We start from the raw sequence: 16,809 nt of genomic DNA, 5'->3' as shown, positions 1-16,809 counted from the left end.
CCCATAAGGTAGGAGCTGTAATTGTGTTGAAAGGTGGTTCTATAAAGTAATAAGTCATGGATGCTAAATGCAAATATATGCCACACTTTTCAAATTTAGTTTTTTCAAAAAACAATTGAAAACCATGTATCCATTCAATTTTACTGCACAATAATGGACTAAAATGCATCACCTAAAAGTTCAATAAAAATGATGATGATGAATTTTGAAGTTGTAACATGACAAAAAAAAAAAAAAAAAACATAAATTCTCAGAGTTTTACAATGAGTCGATACAAAAATAGAAACTATGCTGGAGACATCTGTATTAAAGCTAATATGCACATTCTAACAAGAATGCTCTCAAAACATTAGTTTTCATGTCTTTGTAACAGATAGACCCATATAAACACCTGAATCCGCAGTGGCTGGATATGTCAATATGTGGTCATGTTCCATGAATGTGTGCACTGGGGGAGCAGAGTGTTGCCAGGGACCCTGGCAACCCAGGGATGCTGTCTCCCTCTCCTTTTTTTCATCGCCAGTTTTCCCCACCCCTCTGTCTCTCTCTGTTTTCTTCCCAACCCTGTTCTCATTCCATCAGGTCCTTCCAACAAACACACCACAGCCTCCTTCAGCAGGAGCGGGGGATCATAGGCAGAGGATAAGTGACGGGAGAGCAACATCAGCACCACTGACAAGCAGCTCCCTCACTGAGGGACGCAGGGAGACAGGAAAGAGAGAAGAGGGCTTCTGAGATAAGTGGAAGAATTAAGTTAGTTGGAGAGACGACCAGTGTGGGAGAGTTGGGAGTCAGAGCTGCTTGGGTGGCAGCTGGAAGATCAGGAGCCTCTTTTTCTCCTTCCTCTCCTTGTCTGTGAGCTCTCTCTGGCTCCTTGCTTCTCCATTTCCTCCTCCTCCTTCTCTTCATCTCTTTTGCTCCTTCTTCTCACCCCAACTCTCCTCCCAGCTCCCGCCGTGGGGTCTCAGCTCTCCATCTCCCTCCCCCCCTCCCTGGCTCCCTACCTCCCCCGGGCGCTGCTTGGAGACTCCGGGCTTCTGCGCCGCAGGAGGATGTCTCGGAGGGATTCTCCCCCACTGCCTCCGCCACCTCCACAACTGCTGGGGGGGCACAGGGGAGACTGCGAGGATCGTCCGGAGCGCACAGAGCCCCTGTCTGATTCAGAAAGGGAGATCATCCAGGACACGTGGGGCCATGTCTACAAGAACTGTGAAGATGTGGGAGTGTCTGTGCTCATCCGGTGAGTGACTGTGTCTTTGTAAGTAAAACCAACATTTGTTTTAAAAAAAATAAAGATGAAAAGATGTGTGAACAACACTTTACAAATAGAGTAATAACTTTAGTTTTAAACAGTCCTTTTGACTATCCAACTACTTCAGGCTTTGTGCTGTTCGAACTTGGAAGTATAAGTTGCAGATGAGCCTTAATGGGAATAGGAGCGCAGAGGATACAGTAATCTTAAATCCCGTTCAGATTTTAACAGCATTTTTCTTGTGCATCAGACATTATGAAGTCTTTATAATTAAAATGAAGAACAGAGTCACATAAAGAATCTGCACGTTTTCAAATTCCACGATTAAAAATAGCCCCAAAAAGTTTGTAATGTGGACACCCATTAAATATTCACATCTTTATTAAGAAATATCCACATATTGAAGCCTATAATATAGTTCTATATTTATCTCTGTAAAAGAAAGTGATTCAATTGAAATTAAACACCAGAGCTTAGTCTTGTTTAACTCAATAAATTAAAAAAACATTAACAAAAATGTTTTTGTGACTACAGAAAAAGTTAAGGCACCCTACCCCCTAACATCTAATGTAACATCTCATATTTTTCTTAAACACCCTCTGGTACTAGAGTTCATGTAGGATTATGTAATGGGGAACTGGCCAGGTCTTGTTGAGACAAAACATCCCCATACCATGACATCCCCACTTCCATGATATACAGTTGCTATGGGTTTTCTTTTCTGGGATGCTGTGTTTGGTTTATGCCAAACACTTCCCCTGTTCTTGCGATCTACTCTCTGGGTGAAGTTGCTTGAAATGATTCCAAATTCTTTTGATACCTGTTTGAATCCCTTTACCAAACTCATAAGCTGCTACAATCTTCTTTCTGAAAGCCTCAAGCAGCTCTTTGGATCTCACCATGGTGTTCACTCTCAGCAGTCTGAAGCACATCAAGCTAAATGTCTGATGTTTAAACAGGTCAAACCTCCTACATTGTGCTTGGTAATGTTGTTCTAATATTGTGCACCTGATGTGGTACACATGTGTGTGATTTTAACCATTTTAAGTGGGAATAAATGTGGGGGTGTCGTAATTTATTACTCAGCAGAAATACATTTCTTATTACATTTTAAAGAAAAGTGGCGCAGTTGGTAGCACTGTTGCCTTGCAGCAAGAAGGTCCTGGGTTCAATTCCCATCCAGGGGTCTTTCTGCATGGAGTTTGCATGTTCTCCCTGTGCATGCGTGGGTTCTCACCGGGTACTCCGGCTTCCTCCCACTGTCCAAAGACATGCCAGTTAGGTTAATTGGTCACTCTAAATTGCCCTTAGGTGTATGAATGAGTGTGTGCAATGGTTGTATGTGTGTTGCCCTGCAATGGATTGGCGACCTGTCCAGGGTGTACCCCGCCTCTTGCCCATAGACTGCTGGAGATAGGCACCAGCTTCCCTGCAACCCTCTATGGAATAAGCGGTAGAAAATGACTGACTGACTGATTTTAAAGAAAATTTCAAATGGTATTTTTTTAATCAGTTTTAATGAGTTTTATGAGTTTTTAAATGTTTGGGTTTAAAAAAAGTTGCTATTAAGTATCTGTCCAAAAACTCACATACTGATGTCATACTGTCAGATCTACTGATACCTGATAAACAACCTGAGCGGAAGAACAAGATCCTGGATTAAAGCAGCTCAAATTAGAATCCTCTGTATGGGTGGAGTTCAGTCCTCTGGTAGGGGCTGAGAGTAGAGCTGCTGCTCCTCTGCATTGAATAATAAGTTGAGGTGGTTTGGGCATCTGATCAGGATGGCTTGTCAGGTGCATCTCTTTGGAGTTTTTTGGTGACACACCCCACTAGGAGAAGATGCCGAGGCAGAGCCCTAAACCTGCGGGAGGGACCGCATTTCCCTTCCGGGCTCTTAAAACCTTGAGGTCTTCCAAAATGAGCTATAGAGAGGAATGTCTGGGTTTCACTACTGGACCTGTTGTTCTCACCATCTGATGTTGGAGGACAATGATTGGAAAATTATCAATTTGCATTTATTCAAAATAGCTTGTAAAGTTTACTTCTAAAAGCAGCTTTACATAATAACATTGATGGATGGAACTGTTTCCACACATTAACGGTTTGTGTTTTTCATGAGGCAAAATCTTTCCAAAATAGTTGAATTTGTATTTTCTGTAAGTATGAGAAAAATGCTGTAGCCTTCTTCTGTTGGGTAGGAGCAGGGCTTCATTATGCTCCATTCAGCCAGAGAAAATTGCTCTTGCAAAAAAAGGAGAATACAATGATCTGATCACTGCTATGAATGTGTTTTTGTCAAAAGTCCTTCTGTGTACTTAAGTAGACTGTACATCATTTTGATAAAATGAGTCCTTTAACTTTTAGTTCAAACTCAGGAACAATAGACATTTGTAGAGGGTCAAAGTTCTTTATATCCAGAATTGCCAAATAAAATTAGATCAAGACTATTATATCACTTAAATGTAAGGTAGATATTTCCAAAATAAGTACTGTGACGAATAACTGAAAGGTACATGGATCACCCTGAACTTGTAGGATCTCTCATACTTAATTAGTTGTTATGGAGACTTTTGAGTTAAATATGTAACTCTTTTATGAATTTCTAAGAAAGAAGAGGTTTTTATGTTAGTCTTTCTACATAATTCACCGGGCTGCACGGTGGTGCAGTTGGTAGCACTGTTACTTTGCAGCAAGAAGGTCCTGGGTTCGACTCTTGGCTGGGGGTCTTTCTGCATAGAGTTTGCATGTTCTCTCTTTGTTAGGACTTGAGCAATGGAGGACCCCAGAATGCAGACGAGCAGGCAGCATGACGGTAAGTGAAGAAATTATTTAATAAACAAAAAACTCATTCAAAAGAAGAGGCAGGAACCAAAACAATAAACGGGCAGGCAAAAACAGACATGGGCAGGCTGGCAAGACAGGCTTAGCATAAACAACAGGACACAAGTGACATGATCTGAAAATATTTTCAAGATGAATAACTGAACAGGTGTGTATATATAGAGTGTGAACCAGGTGGAGAAAGGAGACAGATTAGCTTGGGGCAGGTGAACCGAATAAAGATAATTGACAGACAGAAAAAAACGTGGCTGGAGCAAAAACAGACTCTTGAATACAAACAAACAGAAACTAGAAAAACATGAAACTAAAGCATAAACCAGGAAAATAAACAGAAGCATGATTCAAAACTGTGAGAAATATAAGAAAAAAGCAGAAACCAAACAACCCCAAATCATAACACTGTGCATCGGTGGGTTCTCTCTGGGTACTCTGGCTTCCTCCCACAGTCCAAAGAGTTAATTGGTTTCTCTAAATTGGTGTGTGAATGAGTGTGTGCATGGTTGTTTGTTGCCCTGCGATGGACTGGCAACCTGTCCAGGGTGTACCCTGCCTCCTGCCCATAGACTGCTGGATATAGGCACCAGCTTCCCAGTGAAGAAGCTGTAGAAAATGACTGACTGACATCTTTCACCATCTTCCTCACTGATCATTGCTGTAACTGTTGATATGGCCAAGTTTAGCCAGGTAACAATTTTCTTGTATTCTTTTCTAAATTATTACCGTCACCTAACATCTGCCTTACTTGAGCGGCATGTTCCTTTGTCTTTACCATTTTAAACAGTGGTTTAGACAAATGGGCCTCTGTGTCACACTTACACCATAGGAAATACAAAGTAATGGATCATAATGGTTAATTACATGTTTGTAATTATTTAAGAAGTACAGTAAAAAATGGCAAAGGTAATATTTGCTAAAACTAAACATGCAACATAGACCCCCACCCCTACTCCTGCCCCTACTGTCTACATTCCTCCAAAAGTCTTCAAGGTTTTTTCTCCCATGGGTTGTTTAGTTTCTTCTTGAGAGAATCTGTATAAACCAGTTGAACACTACAATAAAAATAGTTTATCTAGGGATAACAAAGTACCCCACAGAATCAAATTAATTCTGCAGTCTGCCTGCACAATGCCACGCCTGACCGAACCACAGAGCCATTGGTCTGCTTCGGGCATGCCTAGGCAGCAAAATCAAATGAATTTCAATCATTCCACCACTATGCACCATAGAGCAATGGCACAACCCTCTTGGAATTTTTGCAAATCTGGTTGATTTGTTAAACATATGTAGACAACAGTGTCATACCTTCAAGCTGCAAGGTCTGCTGCACATGATGTTTAATGCAAAGAAATAATTACCCCCATAACAGAACCAGATTGCACTTTAAACTATTGAATGAAGTGCTATGAAACCTTACCACCATATTTCAAAATAAAATACAAACATTTGGTGAAAAATGAACCAACGAGGAATGAATACTTGACAATGATACAATGTAAATGTTATTTTCAGTACAGGTTGGACCCACATACAGAGAACACTCAGAAGTAAAAGTTTTACGGATTTTATTGTCAGCAAAGTAATCAGGGACGAGGACTGGAAACACCAACTGTACGGGAAGGAAGAAGAATGGACTGGTGAATAAACGAATAATATGAAGCAACCGATTACTTAGATCTGAGAAATGGCTTACTAAATTGCTGTAGCTTGAACCGCCAGGGTAGAGAGATCCAGAGTCTTAACTTGTGAAGAGAGATTGTTCAGTTGTCTTTTAGTTGTGGTCTTGGTGCCAACCAAATGGAGCTCAGGTGCCGATACTTGTGATGGAGGATGGAATAGGGTACGCTTATGCCTTGGTCCTGGAGTTGAAGGAAACGGGAAGTCGCCAGCATGGTCCGTGTCCAAAAGGTACAGAGAAATCCACAAGAAGGTAGATCCGAAACTCAGTAGTTGATTATCCAGATGCTCAGAGAAACTCTGGAATGAAGTCGGAACTCAGCAAGGTAAAAACCTGCGAAGGAGCAAAATACAAAGTTACTAGAAGCACATGAACGAAGCCGGAAAACTCAGTAGAGGCTGAGCTTGTTACCACTAAGGCAAACACTCTGGCGTTGAAATGCTGGCAGCCTCCTGCTTAAGTACTCCTCCATGCAATCAGCAGATAGAAAACACCTGTCATCCAGCACACCTGAGAAGTCCAGCACCAACTGTGAAACACTAAATGGTTATGCAGACAAGTACACCAAAAACACACACACACACACACCAGCACATACACCAACACACACAGACTCAGACTCTGACAGTAAACAGCTGTTGTAATGTGTGATGAAAGCCTGGTTTGAGACAAGACCAAAAACTAAAAACATAATAAAGGCTCTCAACTTCAAAACATTAAACAGGATATAGAGATAATTGAGATTTTTAAAATGATCTTAATATGAAAATAGAGATGACAAGGATGTATTGATGAAAGCTTTTTCTGGTTATCCAAGGAAAAGGTAGATTCTAAGCAATAGGTCACACCCACAGGCTTCATGAATATATGAATACTATACAGAAACACAGCTTAGACAAGATGTTGGGTGATGCCAAGACAGGAACACACACACACACACACACACACACACACACACACACACACACCCAAATTGTGCACCCACTGTTACCAGCACAGTGGATTTAACATTTTTCTTGACTAAAATTCATGCTCAGAATACACATTGCTTATTTGTCTTTTAATTGTTAATTTTTATCGGTCCTGTCTGTCTCTTTAGTTTTATAGTGTGTGTTTCCTGTTGGCTTTTTATATAGAAAGTACAAATTTGAACAGTTTGAATGTCCTCTGCTAAACTATTGTAGTGTCACAATAATCAAGGCCCAAAGGACCAGTTAAAATGGACAGCGAGTCGTCACCAAGGAAACTGATGGCATTGAGCCAAACTGATTTTCGGTTTGAGTTGATGAGAATCCCTGAGTGAATGAATAGAAGGGGCAAAGAGCATCTTTTGTGTGCCTGTGTGTGTGTCTGTGTGTGTGTACATTGGTGTTTGTGTCTTGCGCTCTTATCTGTGTATGACAGCAGGCATTGGCACCGTAGCGCCTTCTTTCATGACTCTTTATCCGTTGGCTCTTCTGTAATTTCATTCAATGTATTTTTTTCTTTTTTTCCCAGGTTTTTATGCTTTAAAGAAAAAGTGAGATCATTGTTCATTAAAACTTTGCTTTGGCACCATTATTACTAAATTAATTCTATCAGATCAGCCAAGCACCTTACCCAATTCAGGACCTGAAAGTGGTTACATGCTGCAATAATAATGCTTTTTAAAAAGAAACAGTGCACATAATGAGCTAAAAGACTGGCAGATAGGTTGCATTGGAAAACTCAATTAGGGCAAATTAATTAGTTGCATAATATATTTAATCATGCAAATATATGGACACCATTAACATTAACATTCTCCTTCTGTTTCTATTTTCCAGACTATTTTCCTCTTGTCTTTCAAATATTCATAGACATTACAGCAACATCAGAACTCAGCTGCCAGATCTTTACAAGACTCAGACAAGGACATAACACCAGTTTTAAAGTCTCTGCATCGGTTAGCTGTCCATTTTAGACAGCTCTAAAAATCCTGCTATTTGTGTTTTGATTTTTAATATAAACGGTTTAAACGTTATTGTTTTTACTTTTTTTTGTCCTTATAAGATATACCTAGATCTCCAGTGTTTCCTTGCTAATCAATATGATTAGGTTTCCACCGTTCCTCATCTTCTACAGTTAATTGAATTTCCCGCACTTTTAATCCTTCCTTTTAACCTCGATAAAGACTTTTGTGTTACACCTGACTGTATGAAAAAGGATTAAATAATAAGGTTGGATCGATTGAAATATCTCCAATTAAACTCCAACAACTTTGGAACTGCTGGGTATTGACTATGGCTTCATAATAAACTGACACGAATGGGAGTAATGTTAATGTTGTGCTGTTCCAACACAACATTTTTTTGTATTTTATATACAAATGATATATTATTATTATATTTATATAAAACACAATTTTTTGTAATTTATGTATATATATATATATATATATATATATATATATATGAATTTTAAATTTTAGACTTACCACAGAAATATAACAACTAAAAAGTAAAGGTTGTACAGATTCTCATCACAGTAAATAGAAAGAAATCAATTTTTTTTCATCAAAGAAATTTTATTTCAGATAAGGATAACTTGAGGAATCACAAAATGCAGTTTTCAAATGATTTTATTTATTAAGGGATAAACAGCTTTTCAAAACTGCAATGAATTCTGCAAACAAAAATTCCTTCATCCACTACAATCTAAGATATTTATTGCCAGGTAACGCAAACCCTTGATGCCAGCTTTTTCCTCGAGGTGGAATGACCACTTAGGTTTAAAGGGCAATTACCTTTTCACATTGGGTCAGGTTGGTTTGGATAGGTTTTGTCCCTTAAAAAATCAAATAATCATTTGAAATTGTTTTTTTTTTATTTACAAAGGTTATCTTTGTCTAATAATAAAAGTTGTTTAATATTCTAAAACATAGAGGCATAAGGAAAAAATCTACAGAAAAAATCTGTTATGATTCTGGCCTGTCTGCCTGCTCTGCTCTCACTCCTGCAATCAACTCATCTGCTTTCACCTGTCTGTTGCTGCGCTGCTGCGCAATCACCGTCATGCCACACACTTGTGGAGCTGCAGTTTATATACAGCCCTCTGACAGGCAGACGGTGCCAGATTTTCAAAAACATTTGAATAGTTATCCAGCGTTCCTTCCTGACTGATCTTGTTCTCTGACATTGCCTTGCCTCACGGATTTTGCCTACCTGCCTGCTCCTTGTCTGACGGATTGGATTTCTGGATTTCGACTCTGTTTTCTGCCTCTGGTTTTCTGCCTCTGCCTGCCCCTTGTCTGACACCTCTGGCCCTGAAATTCGACTCTGTTTCTATCCCTGGATTTACGCCTCAGTCTAGCCACTGGTTTATTCAGCCTGAGCCCGCCTGGCTCTCAAGTCCACCTGGAATTATTGTCAAGAGGACAATCACAGCTCTCTGTGTTCCTGTCACAGTTTCAGCTGATTCCCCGGAGGATTTGGATCAGTCGGCAATCCGACTTCAGTCTGTTGAACGATTCCTCATTAACTGTCTGGATCACTTCCTCCTCTGGATTCTGTGCCTCATCCCCAGACTGTGAAGTATAGCGGCTTTATCTAACTCCTTGCAAATCCTGAGTTTTATTCAGCCGCTAACTAGTCTCTCTGTTCTCAGTGGTTCCTGGAAGCAGACTGCTGTTCTCCTGCTTTCTGATCCTGAGTTATTGAATAAACCTTTTTACTTATCACTTTGTGTTTGGCTGAATTTGGGTTCTCTGTCTCTGGTCTTGATAGTAAAATCTGGCCAAAAGATGGACCCATTGCCAGCACAGCAGTGGTGCGCTAATGTTGATCACTCTATTGCCCGTCTAGATTCCGGCATGAGGGAAATAATTTCTATGTTGTGCTCCATGACTCCTGCCTACACGCCAGCGCCCTCACAGCCAGTTTTCCCCAGAGTTCCTGATCTTTCTGCTGTGGTAAGAGAGCCTAGACTCATGCCTCCTGAACTGTTTAAGGGAGATCCTGACCAGTGCCGTGCTTTTCTTACTCAATGTGAGATTCATTTTGCGCTTCAGCCTTCTTCGTTCCCTTCTGAGTGCTCTAAGGTGGCATTTGTCATTTCCCTGCTCTCTGGAAAGGCTAAGCAATGCTGAGTGGCAGAATGGTTCATGTGTGCTTCTTATGCTGCATTCTCCAAGGAGCTTATCAGGGTTTTTGACCCTGTTCTTCCCAGTCGTGAAGCTGCCAAAGGTTTACTCTCCATAAAACAGGGAGAGAGAAGTGTCACAACATATATCATTGACTTTCATTTGTTGGCAGCTGACAGTTTTTGGAATGAACATGCTCAAATGGATGCTTTCATGCAAGGTCTTAATGAGAACATCAAGGATGAACTGGCTACCCGGGACTACCCTGCTTCCCTTCACCAACTTGAGGACCTGGCAACCCGCATTGATTCACGGCTCACAGAAAGAGGAGGGAGAGGCGTCATAAGGAGGTTAAATCCTCTTCAGCTCACAGTCCTGTTCCCCACCTTGAACCCAAGGGTCTTCCACCCCCTTCTGATCACCGTTATGACCATGAGCTCATGCAGTTGGGTCGTTCAAAGATTTCTGTGGAGGAGCACGATCGACGTAGGAAGAATAACTTGTGTTTTTATTGTGGTGGACAGGGTCATGTTGCCTTCAGGTGTCTGTTAAAAGCCGAGGCTAAGTAGAGGTGAGGAGAACTCTACTGAGCCATAGCCAACTATCTGTCTCCTCATGCTCATTTTCTGCAACCATTCAAGTGTCTTCTACTTCTCATCAGGTGTCAGTGTTCATTGACTTGGGGGCGAAAACAGAATTTATGGATGAGTCGTTTGTCAGGGACCATGACATCAAGCTCCTTCCCACGGCTGACACCCATAATGTCCTGGCTTTGGATGGTCATAGTATCAACAGTTCACACTACAAAACAGAGGTAATCAAACTCACTCTGGGGGGCAACCATTTGGATGAAGTGACTTTCAGGATCATCAACTCGCCTAAACTACCCATTGTTTTAGGGGCCTCCTGGTTACAAAAGCACAACTCCCACATTGACTGGCAAGCAAAGAGATTTTGGGCTGGGCTAAGTCCTGCTCAGGCACGTGTTTGTCTTCTGCCACCGCAGATAATATTCTGGAAAATTACATTAAGGAGACATACCCCGATTTGTCTAAGGTGCCTCCCGAATATCATGCTTTTAAGAAGGTTTTCAACAAGTCCAGAGCCACGGCACTTCCACCTCACAGACCCTATGACTGTGCCATTGAGCTCCTACCTGGCACATCTCCCCCTAGGGGTCGATTGTATTCATTGTCTGGACCAGAGAACCAAGCCATGAGGAAATACGTCAATGAATCAGTAAAGGTTGGTATAATCAGACCCTCTTCTTCTCCAGCAGGGGCAGGCTTCTTCTTTGTGGGGAACAAGGATGGTTCCTTGAGACCATGCATCAACTACAGGGGACTAAATGACATCACCATCAAGAATCGATACCCTCTACCACTCATGAACACTGCTTTTGACCAGATTCAAGGCGCCAAGTTTTTCTCCACGCTAGACTTAAGAAACGCGTACCACCTTGTCCGCATCAAGGAGGGGGACAAATGGAAGATGGCATTTAACACTCCCAATGGTCACTGAGTACTGTGTAATGCCTTTTGGTTTAACCAATGTTCCTGCAGTTTTTCAGGCATTGGTGAATGATATCCTGAGGGACATTGTTGGGCAATTTGTTTTTGTTTACCTTGACGACATTCTGAATTATTCCCAGGATCTGGAAACTCACAGAAGTCATGTTCGGGCCGTTCTCCTCCGTCTTCTTCAAAATCATCTGTTTGTCAAAGCTGAAAAGTGAGTTTCACACCACCACCACTTAATTCCTAGGATTTATCATTTCTCCAGACAAAGTCATTGTGGATCCCTCCAAGTCAAAGCGGTCTTGGAATGGCCTTCTCCTACCGATCGCAAACAACTTCAAAGGTTTCTGGGGTTTGCTAATTTTTACAGACGTTTCATCAGAAATTATAGCCTTGTAGCAGCCCCTCTCAATGCTCTCACTTCATCTAAGACCAAGTTTGCATGGAACGAGATGGCCTAAAGAGCCTTTGTTAAGCTCAAAGGTTTATTTACATCTGCTCCTGTTCTACGGTCCCCTAACTCTGATAAATAGTTCATAGTGGAGGTTGATGCCTCAAACACTGGGGTTGGAGCAGTCCTAAGCCAAAGAGGTTCTGATGATTGTATTTACCCATGTGCCTTCTTTTCTATGACTTGGTACCCCACATCATAATTGCACTCTGCTTGGGACAGAGAACTGTTGGCAGTCAAGTTGGCTCTCGAGGAGAGGAGGCATTGGCTAGAGGGGGCTAAGGAACCATTTCTTGTTTGGACAGATCATAAGAACCTGGAGTACCTCAGATCTGCGAAGTGCCTTAATGCCAGGCAGGCAAGGTGGGCTTTATTTTTTGGAAAATTCAATTTCTCTGTTTTTCAGACCTGGAGTTAAAAATGGCAAACCGGATGCCCTGTCCAGAATACAGGAACCCTCCGAGTCACAGGCCTCTGGGGAGAATGAGTTTATTCTCCCAGAATCAGTGAGACTCTCTGTCACCATGTTGGAATTGGAAGGAGAAGTTAGAGATGCCCAACTTCATGCCCACCTGACCGGTGTTTTGTCCCGGAGTGCCTTGTACCCAAGGTACTTAATTCGTGCCATAACTCAAGTCTGTTCTGTCATCCTGGTATCAGCAGGACGTTGCAGATGGTCCGCACTCAGTTTTGGTGGCCATCTCTTGTCAAAGATGTTACAGATTGCGTCACGGCCTGTACTCAATGTTCCCAAGCCAAGTCTTCTCGTCGTCCTCCTGCTGGACTCTTACATCCACTACCTGTTCCTCCTCGTCCTTGGTCACACATAGCCATGGACTTCGTGACGGGTTTGCCAGTTTCTAATGGCTTCACAGTTCTGCTAACTGTCATCGACAGGTTTTCTAAGATTGTTCACCTTGTCCCTCTCAAGAAGTTGCCTTCAGCCAAGGAAATGGACATTCTGGCAGGTGAGGTTTTTCGCCTTCACAGCATGCCCACAGACATTGTCTCGGACAGAGGGCCCCAGTTCGTGTCATGTCTCTGGAAAGAGTTTTGGTCTTTGCTGGGGATTACAGTTAGTTTGTCCTCAGGATTTCACCCACAGTCAGATGGACCGACTGAGAGGGTCAACCAGGAGGTGGAGACCAAACTGCGCGCACTGTGTGAGTCGGATGCATCAAAATGGTCTCAAAATGTACCCTTGGTTGAATATGCTGCCAACACCCTCCCGGCCAGTGCCATGGGGTTATCCCCTCTCCAAGTTGTTTGGTTTTCAGCCACCCTTGTTCACAGTCCAGGAGAAAGAAGCTGAGGTTCCTTCTGCTCAGGCAGCGGCCCTAAGATGTCAGCGCATCTGGAGAAAGGCAAGAAGGTCCATGATCAGGATGTCGGAGGTGCAGGCACACACAGCAAATCGTCGGAGAGTCCCTGCTCCAAGCTACCAGGTGGAACAGAAGGTTTGGCTGTCCACCAAGGACCTCCCGCTCTTGGTTGACTCCCGTAAGCTGGCACCTCGTTTTGTGGGACCCTTTCCCATATCCAAGATCATCAATCCTGTGGCTGTTCGTTTAAGTCTGCCTCGTGCCATGAAAGTTCACCCTACCTTCCACATGTCCCTGATCAAGCCCTGTGTGGTGTCCCGTCTCAAGCCCACCTCCGGGCCCCCTCCACCCGCCCGGCTTCTTGCTGATGGCCCAGTCTACGCTGTCCGCCGCATCATCAGGTCTAGATGACAGGGACGTGGCATACATTACCTGGTGGACTGGGAGGGCTATGGTCCTGAGGAGAGGTCCTGGATTCCTGCACGATTCATCGTGGACAAAACCCTCATCCGGGATTTCCACCGCCTCCATCCTGATCAGCCTCAGTGTCCGTCCGGAGCCGGACCTTGAGGAGGGGGTACTGTTATGATTCTGGCCCGTCTGCCTGCTCTGCTCTCACTCATGCAGTCAACTCATCTGCTTCACCTGTCTGGCATGACGGTGATTGCGCAGCAGCACACACCTGTGGAGCTGCAGTTTATATACAGCCCTCTGACAGGCAGACGGTGCCAGATTTTCAAAAACATTTGTGAGTAGTTATCCAGCGTTCCTTCCTGACTGATCTTGTTCTCTGACCTTGCCTTGTCTCGCGGATTTTGCCTGCCTGCCTGCTCCTTGTCTGACGGATTGGATTTCTGAATAAACCATGCCACTGGTTTATTCAGCCTGAACCCGCCTGGCTCTCAAGTCCACCTGGAATTATTGTCAAGAGGACAATCACAGCTCTCTGTGTTCCTGTCACAGTTTTAGCTGATTCCCCGGAGGATTTGGATCAGTCGGCAATCCGACTTCAGTCTTTTGGACGATTCCTCATTAACTGTCTGGATCACTTCCTCCTCTGGATTCTGTGCCTCATTCCCAGACTGAGAAGGTTAGTGGCTTTATCTAACTGTTTGCAAATCCTGAGTTTTATTCAGCCACTAACTAGTCTCTCTGTCCTCAGTGGTTCCTGGAAGCTGACTGCTGTTCTCCTGCTTTCTGATCCTGAGTTACTGAATAAACCTTTTTACTTATCACTTTGTGTTTGGCTGAATTTGGGTTCTCTGTCTCTGGTCGTGATAAAATCTGTATGGAGGGCAAATAGGCAACGCTGTGGTGTGCCAGGACTCAACACAGTGAAGATTTAGAAAGGACATTAAAGGGGTTTCTTCCTTATACATTCAATGTCTTTCTAGTAAAAACAAAGAAACAAATCACTCACAAGTAATCTACCTGTTTGGTGTTGAGAAATACACCAAGCATATATACATAATCAACTTCACATGCAAATATGATTGTTATTGTATTGTATAGGTGGAACTTTGTTTGCTTGGTAACATCAGTGATGGGAAGTAAGGAGTTTCCTGATTGGTTGTTTCTTTCACACCTGAAGCCCAGGTAAAGACAATTAGTTTTCTAAAGCAGTAAATAGTCCATCCTGGAGTCACAAGCAGTAAAACTCAGATTTGACCAGGACACATAGGTTTAGATGACAATTTGTAGCGTGATGACTCTTTGTATGAACAACTCAATACAAGATTAACCCTTCCTAAAATAGAAAATTTGCTTCCAACACAACACCTCTACAGAGAAATTACCTGCTGTGTGTGTGTGTGCATGGTCGTTCGCCATGTGTGTCTCTGTGTTGCCCTGTGATGGACTGGTGACCTGTCCAGTGTGTACCCCACTTCTTGCTCAATGACCACTAGAGATCAGGGACCAGGCACCCCTGCTATCCTGCAAGGATGAGTGGGTAAAGACAACAGATGGATGGAGTGACGGGTGGATACAAAAGTATTTTTGAATGACAGTTCATAATTTGTATCTGCTGAGCTGTAATAAGCAAAAGTATTACTAATAAAAACACAAAGATCCCATTATAACATTATTTAGTTTCATAATGTGTTGTTTTATTTCTGGCTCATCATTCTGTCAGGGTTCTGGGTTTTTGTGTGTGTGTTTGTGTTCACTTTGTTTTTAGCTTTCAGATGGTTCCAGAGTTTCTCAGGTGCACGGGGTGACAGGTGCGACTGATCTGCTGATTGCCTTGAGGAGTATTGAAGCAGGAGGCTGCCAGCACTTCAATGCCAGAGTGTTTGCCTTCAGTGGTAACAAACCTAGCCACTACCCAAGCTATGCTTCCTTCCATGAATCTTTGCTGATATTGTGTTTGATTTTTTGCAGGCTGAAACCTGAACCTTGTTTATCTTTGTTGAGCTTCGTCTTTGGCTCCAGTGATTTCCTGGACGCTCAAGTTTACCTACGTTTTGTGGATTACGTTCTGGATTTCGTGTTTTGGATTAAGTTGGCAGCTTCCTGGAAATTCCCGACTCCTGAACCAAGGCAGAGACGTACCCTGTCCACCCTCCAACACAAGTACCTGAACATTCAACTCTCTCATGAACTCAGCAGTATTCACTCCCCAGCTCGTACTGAAGCATCTGGATAACCTAGTTTTGACTCCCTCTACCCCTGGCGACCTGACGGCATTTACTTAGTAAGACACTTTCTTGTTTACAAGTATTGTTTCGTTAACACCGTTCCCTGTTTCACCAGTTCTCTTCCCCTCTCTTTCAGTTGGCGAATTTACCCATTCATGTCCCTGTGTTCATGTACTGTAAATAAACACTGTTACACTTTCAGCTTGTTTCCTCTGAGTGTTCTCTGTATGTGGGTCAGTGCTATATCGAAAATGACACATTCAGTCTTATTTTTATTCCTTATTATAAGATCTCATGGTTTGAACAATGCTTTTATTTCTGATCTTGGCACCTCATACTACAAGTTGGACACAGTTGTAATCACAAAACACGCTATATATATAAATATATATATATATATATATATATATATTCCTGTTTTTTAAGTGTTGATGGCATCAAGTTTTTACATTTTTAAATATTGATGAGATGATGCCCTGATGCTTTAGCTCCCCCTATAAGATTAGAGACCCATTTTTTTGTATTACATAGGCATCAGGTCTGATACTGATAATGAATCAGATCGGTTCCATCTGTTTTCCCAACTTTAGTAGAAAATGTATTTGTACGTCTAAGATTTTCTTTCATTTTCTATTATATAAAACAACTTCTGTCTAAAAAGTGCTTATGAGAATTGTAGAGAGAAATCAGTCAAGACCTGTTTTCCTGCTTCATCTTATCATTTCTATGAATAATACAAATGCAAGACTACATCTGTACAAAACACTACCTGTAGCTACACAGCAATGACTCAACAAAACCAGGGGCATAGCAATAAAATGTTTCAAAACTGTAAAAAACAACTGCTACATTAAAATTCATAATGGCAAGCGGTTAAGTAGTAAAATCATGCCATAAAACATGATTATACACACGCATAAACAAAAATATAAAACGCTCTACCCAAGCTGACAACAGGTTTTCCTTTAATAGCGCTTTGAGAATTTCAAATCTTTAAACTGTTTTTACGT

The 16,809-nt window shown here is 42.2% G+C and overlaps 1 protein-coding gene across 1 annotated transcript in view; it reads left to right on the top strand.

The window, feature by feature from the left end:
* The first annotated feature begins 591 nt into the window (after positions 1-591).
* The window catches only part of cygb2 (cytoglobin 2), a 41,604-nt gene continuing 25,386 nt past the window's right edge, over positions 592-16,809 (top strand). Inside the window, exon 1 of the mRNA XM_047366163.1 lies at positions 592-1,240. Coding sequence (XP_047222119.1) covers positions 1,053-1,240 — 188 coding nt within the window. The 5' untranslated portion in view covers positions 592-1,052. The remainder of the gene's footprint in view (positions 1,241-16,809) is intronic.

Source organism: Girardinichthys multiradiatus, chromosome 5 (genome assembly GCF_021462225.1).
Source record: "Girardinichthys multiradiatus isolate DD_20200921_A chromosome 5, DD_fGirMul_XY1, whole genome shotgun sequence".
Lineage (NCBI taxonomy): Eukaryota > Metazoa > Chordata > Actinopteri > Cyprinodontiformes > Goodeidae > Girardinichthys > Girardinichthys multiradiatus.
Note: the sequence above shows the minus strand (reverse complement) of the source record. Positions and strands in the feature narration are given on the sequence as shown.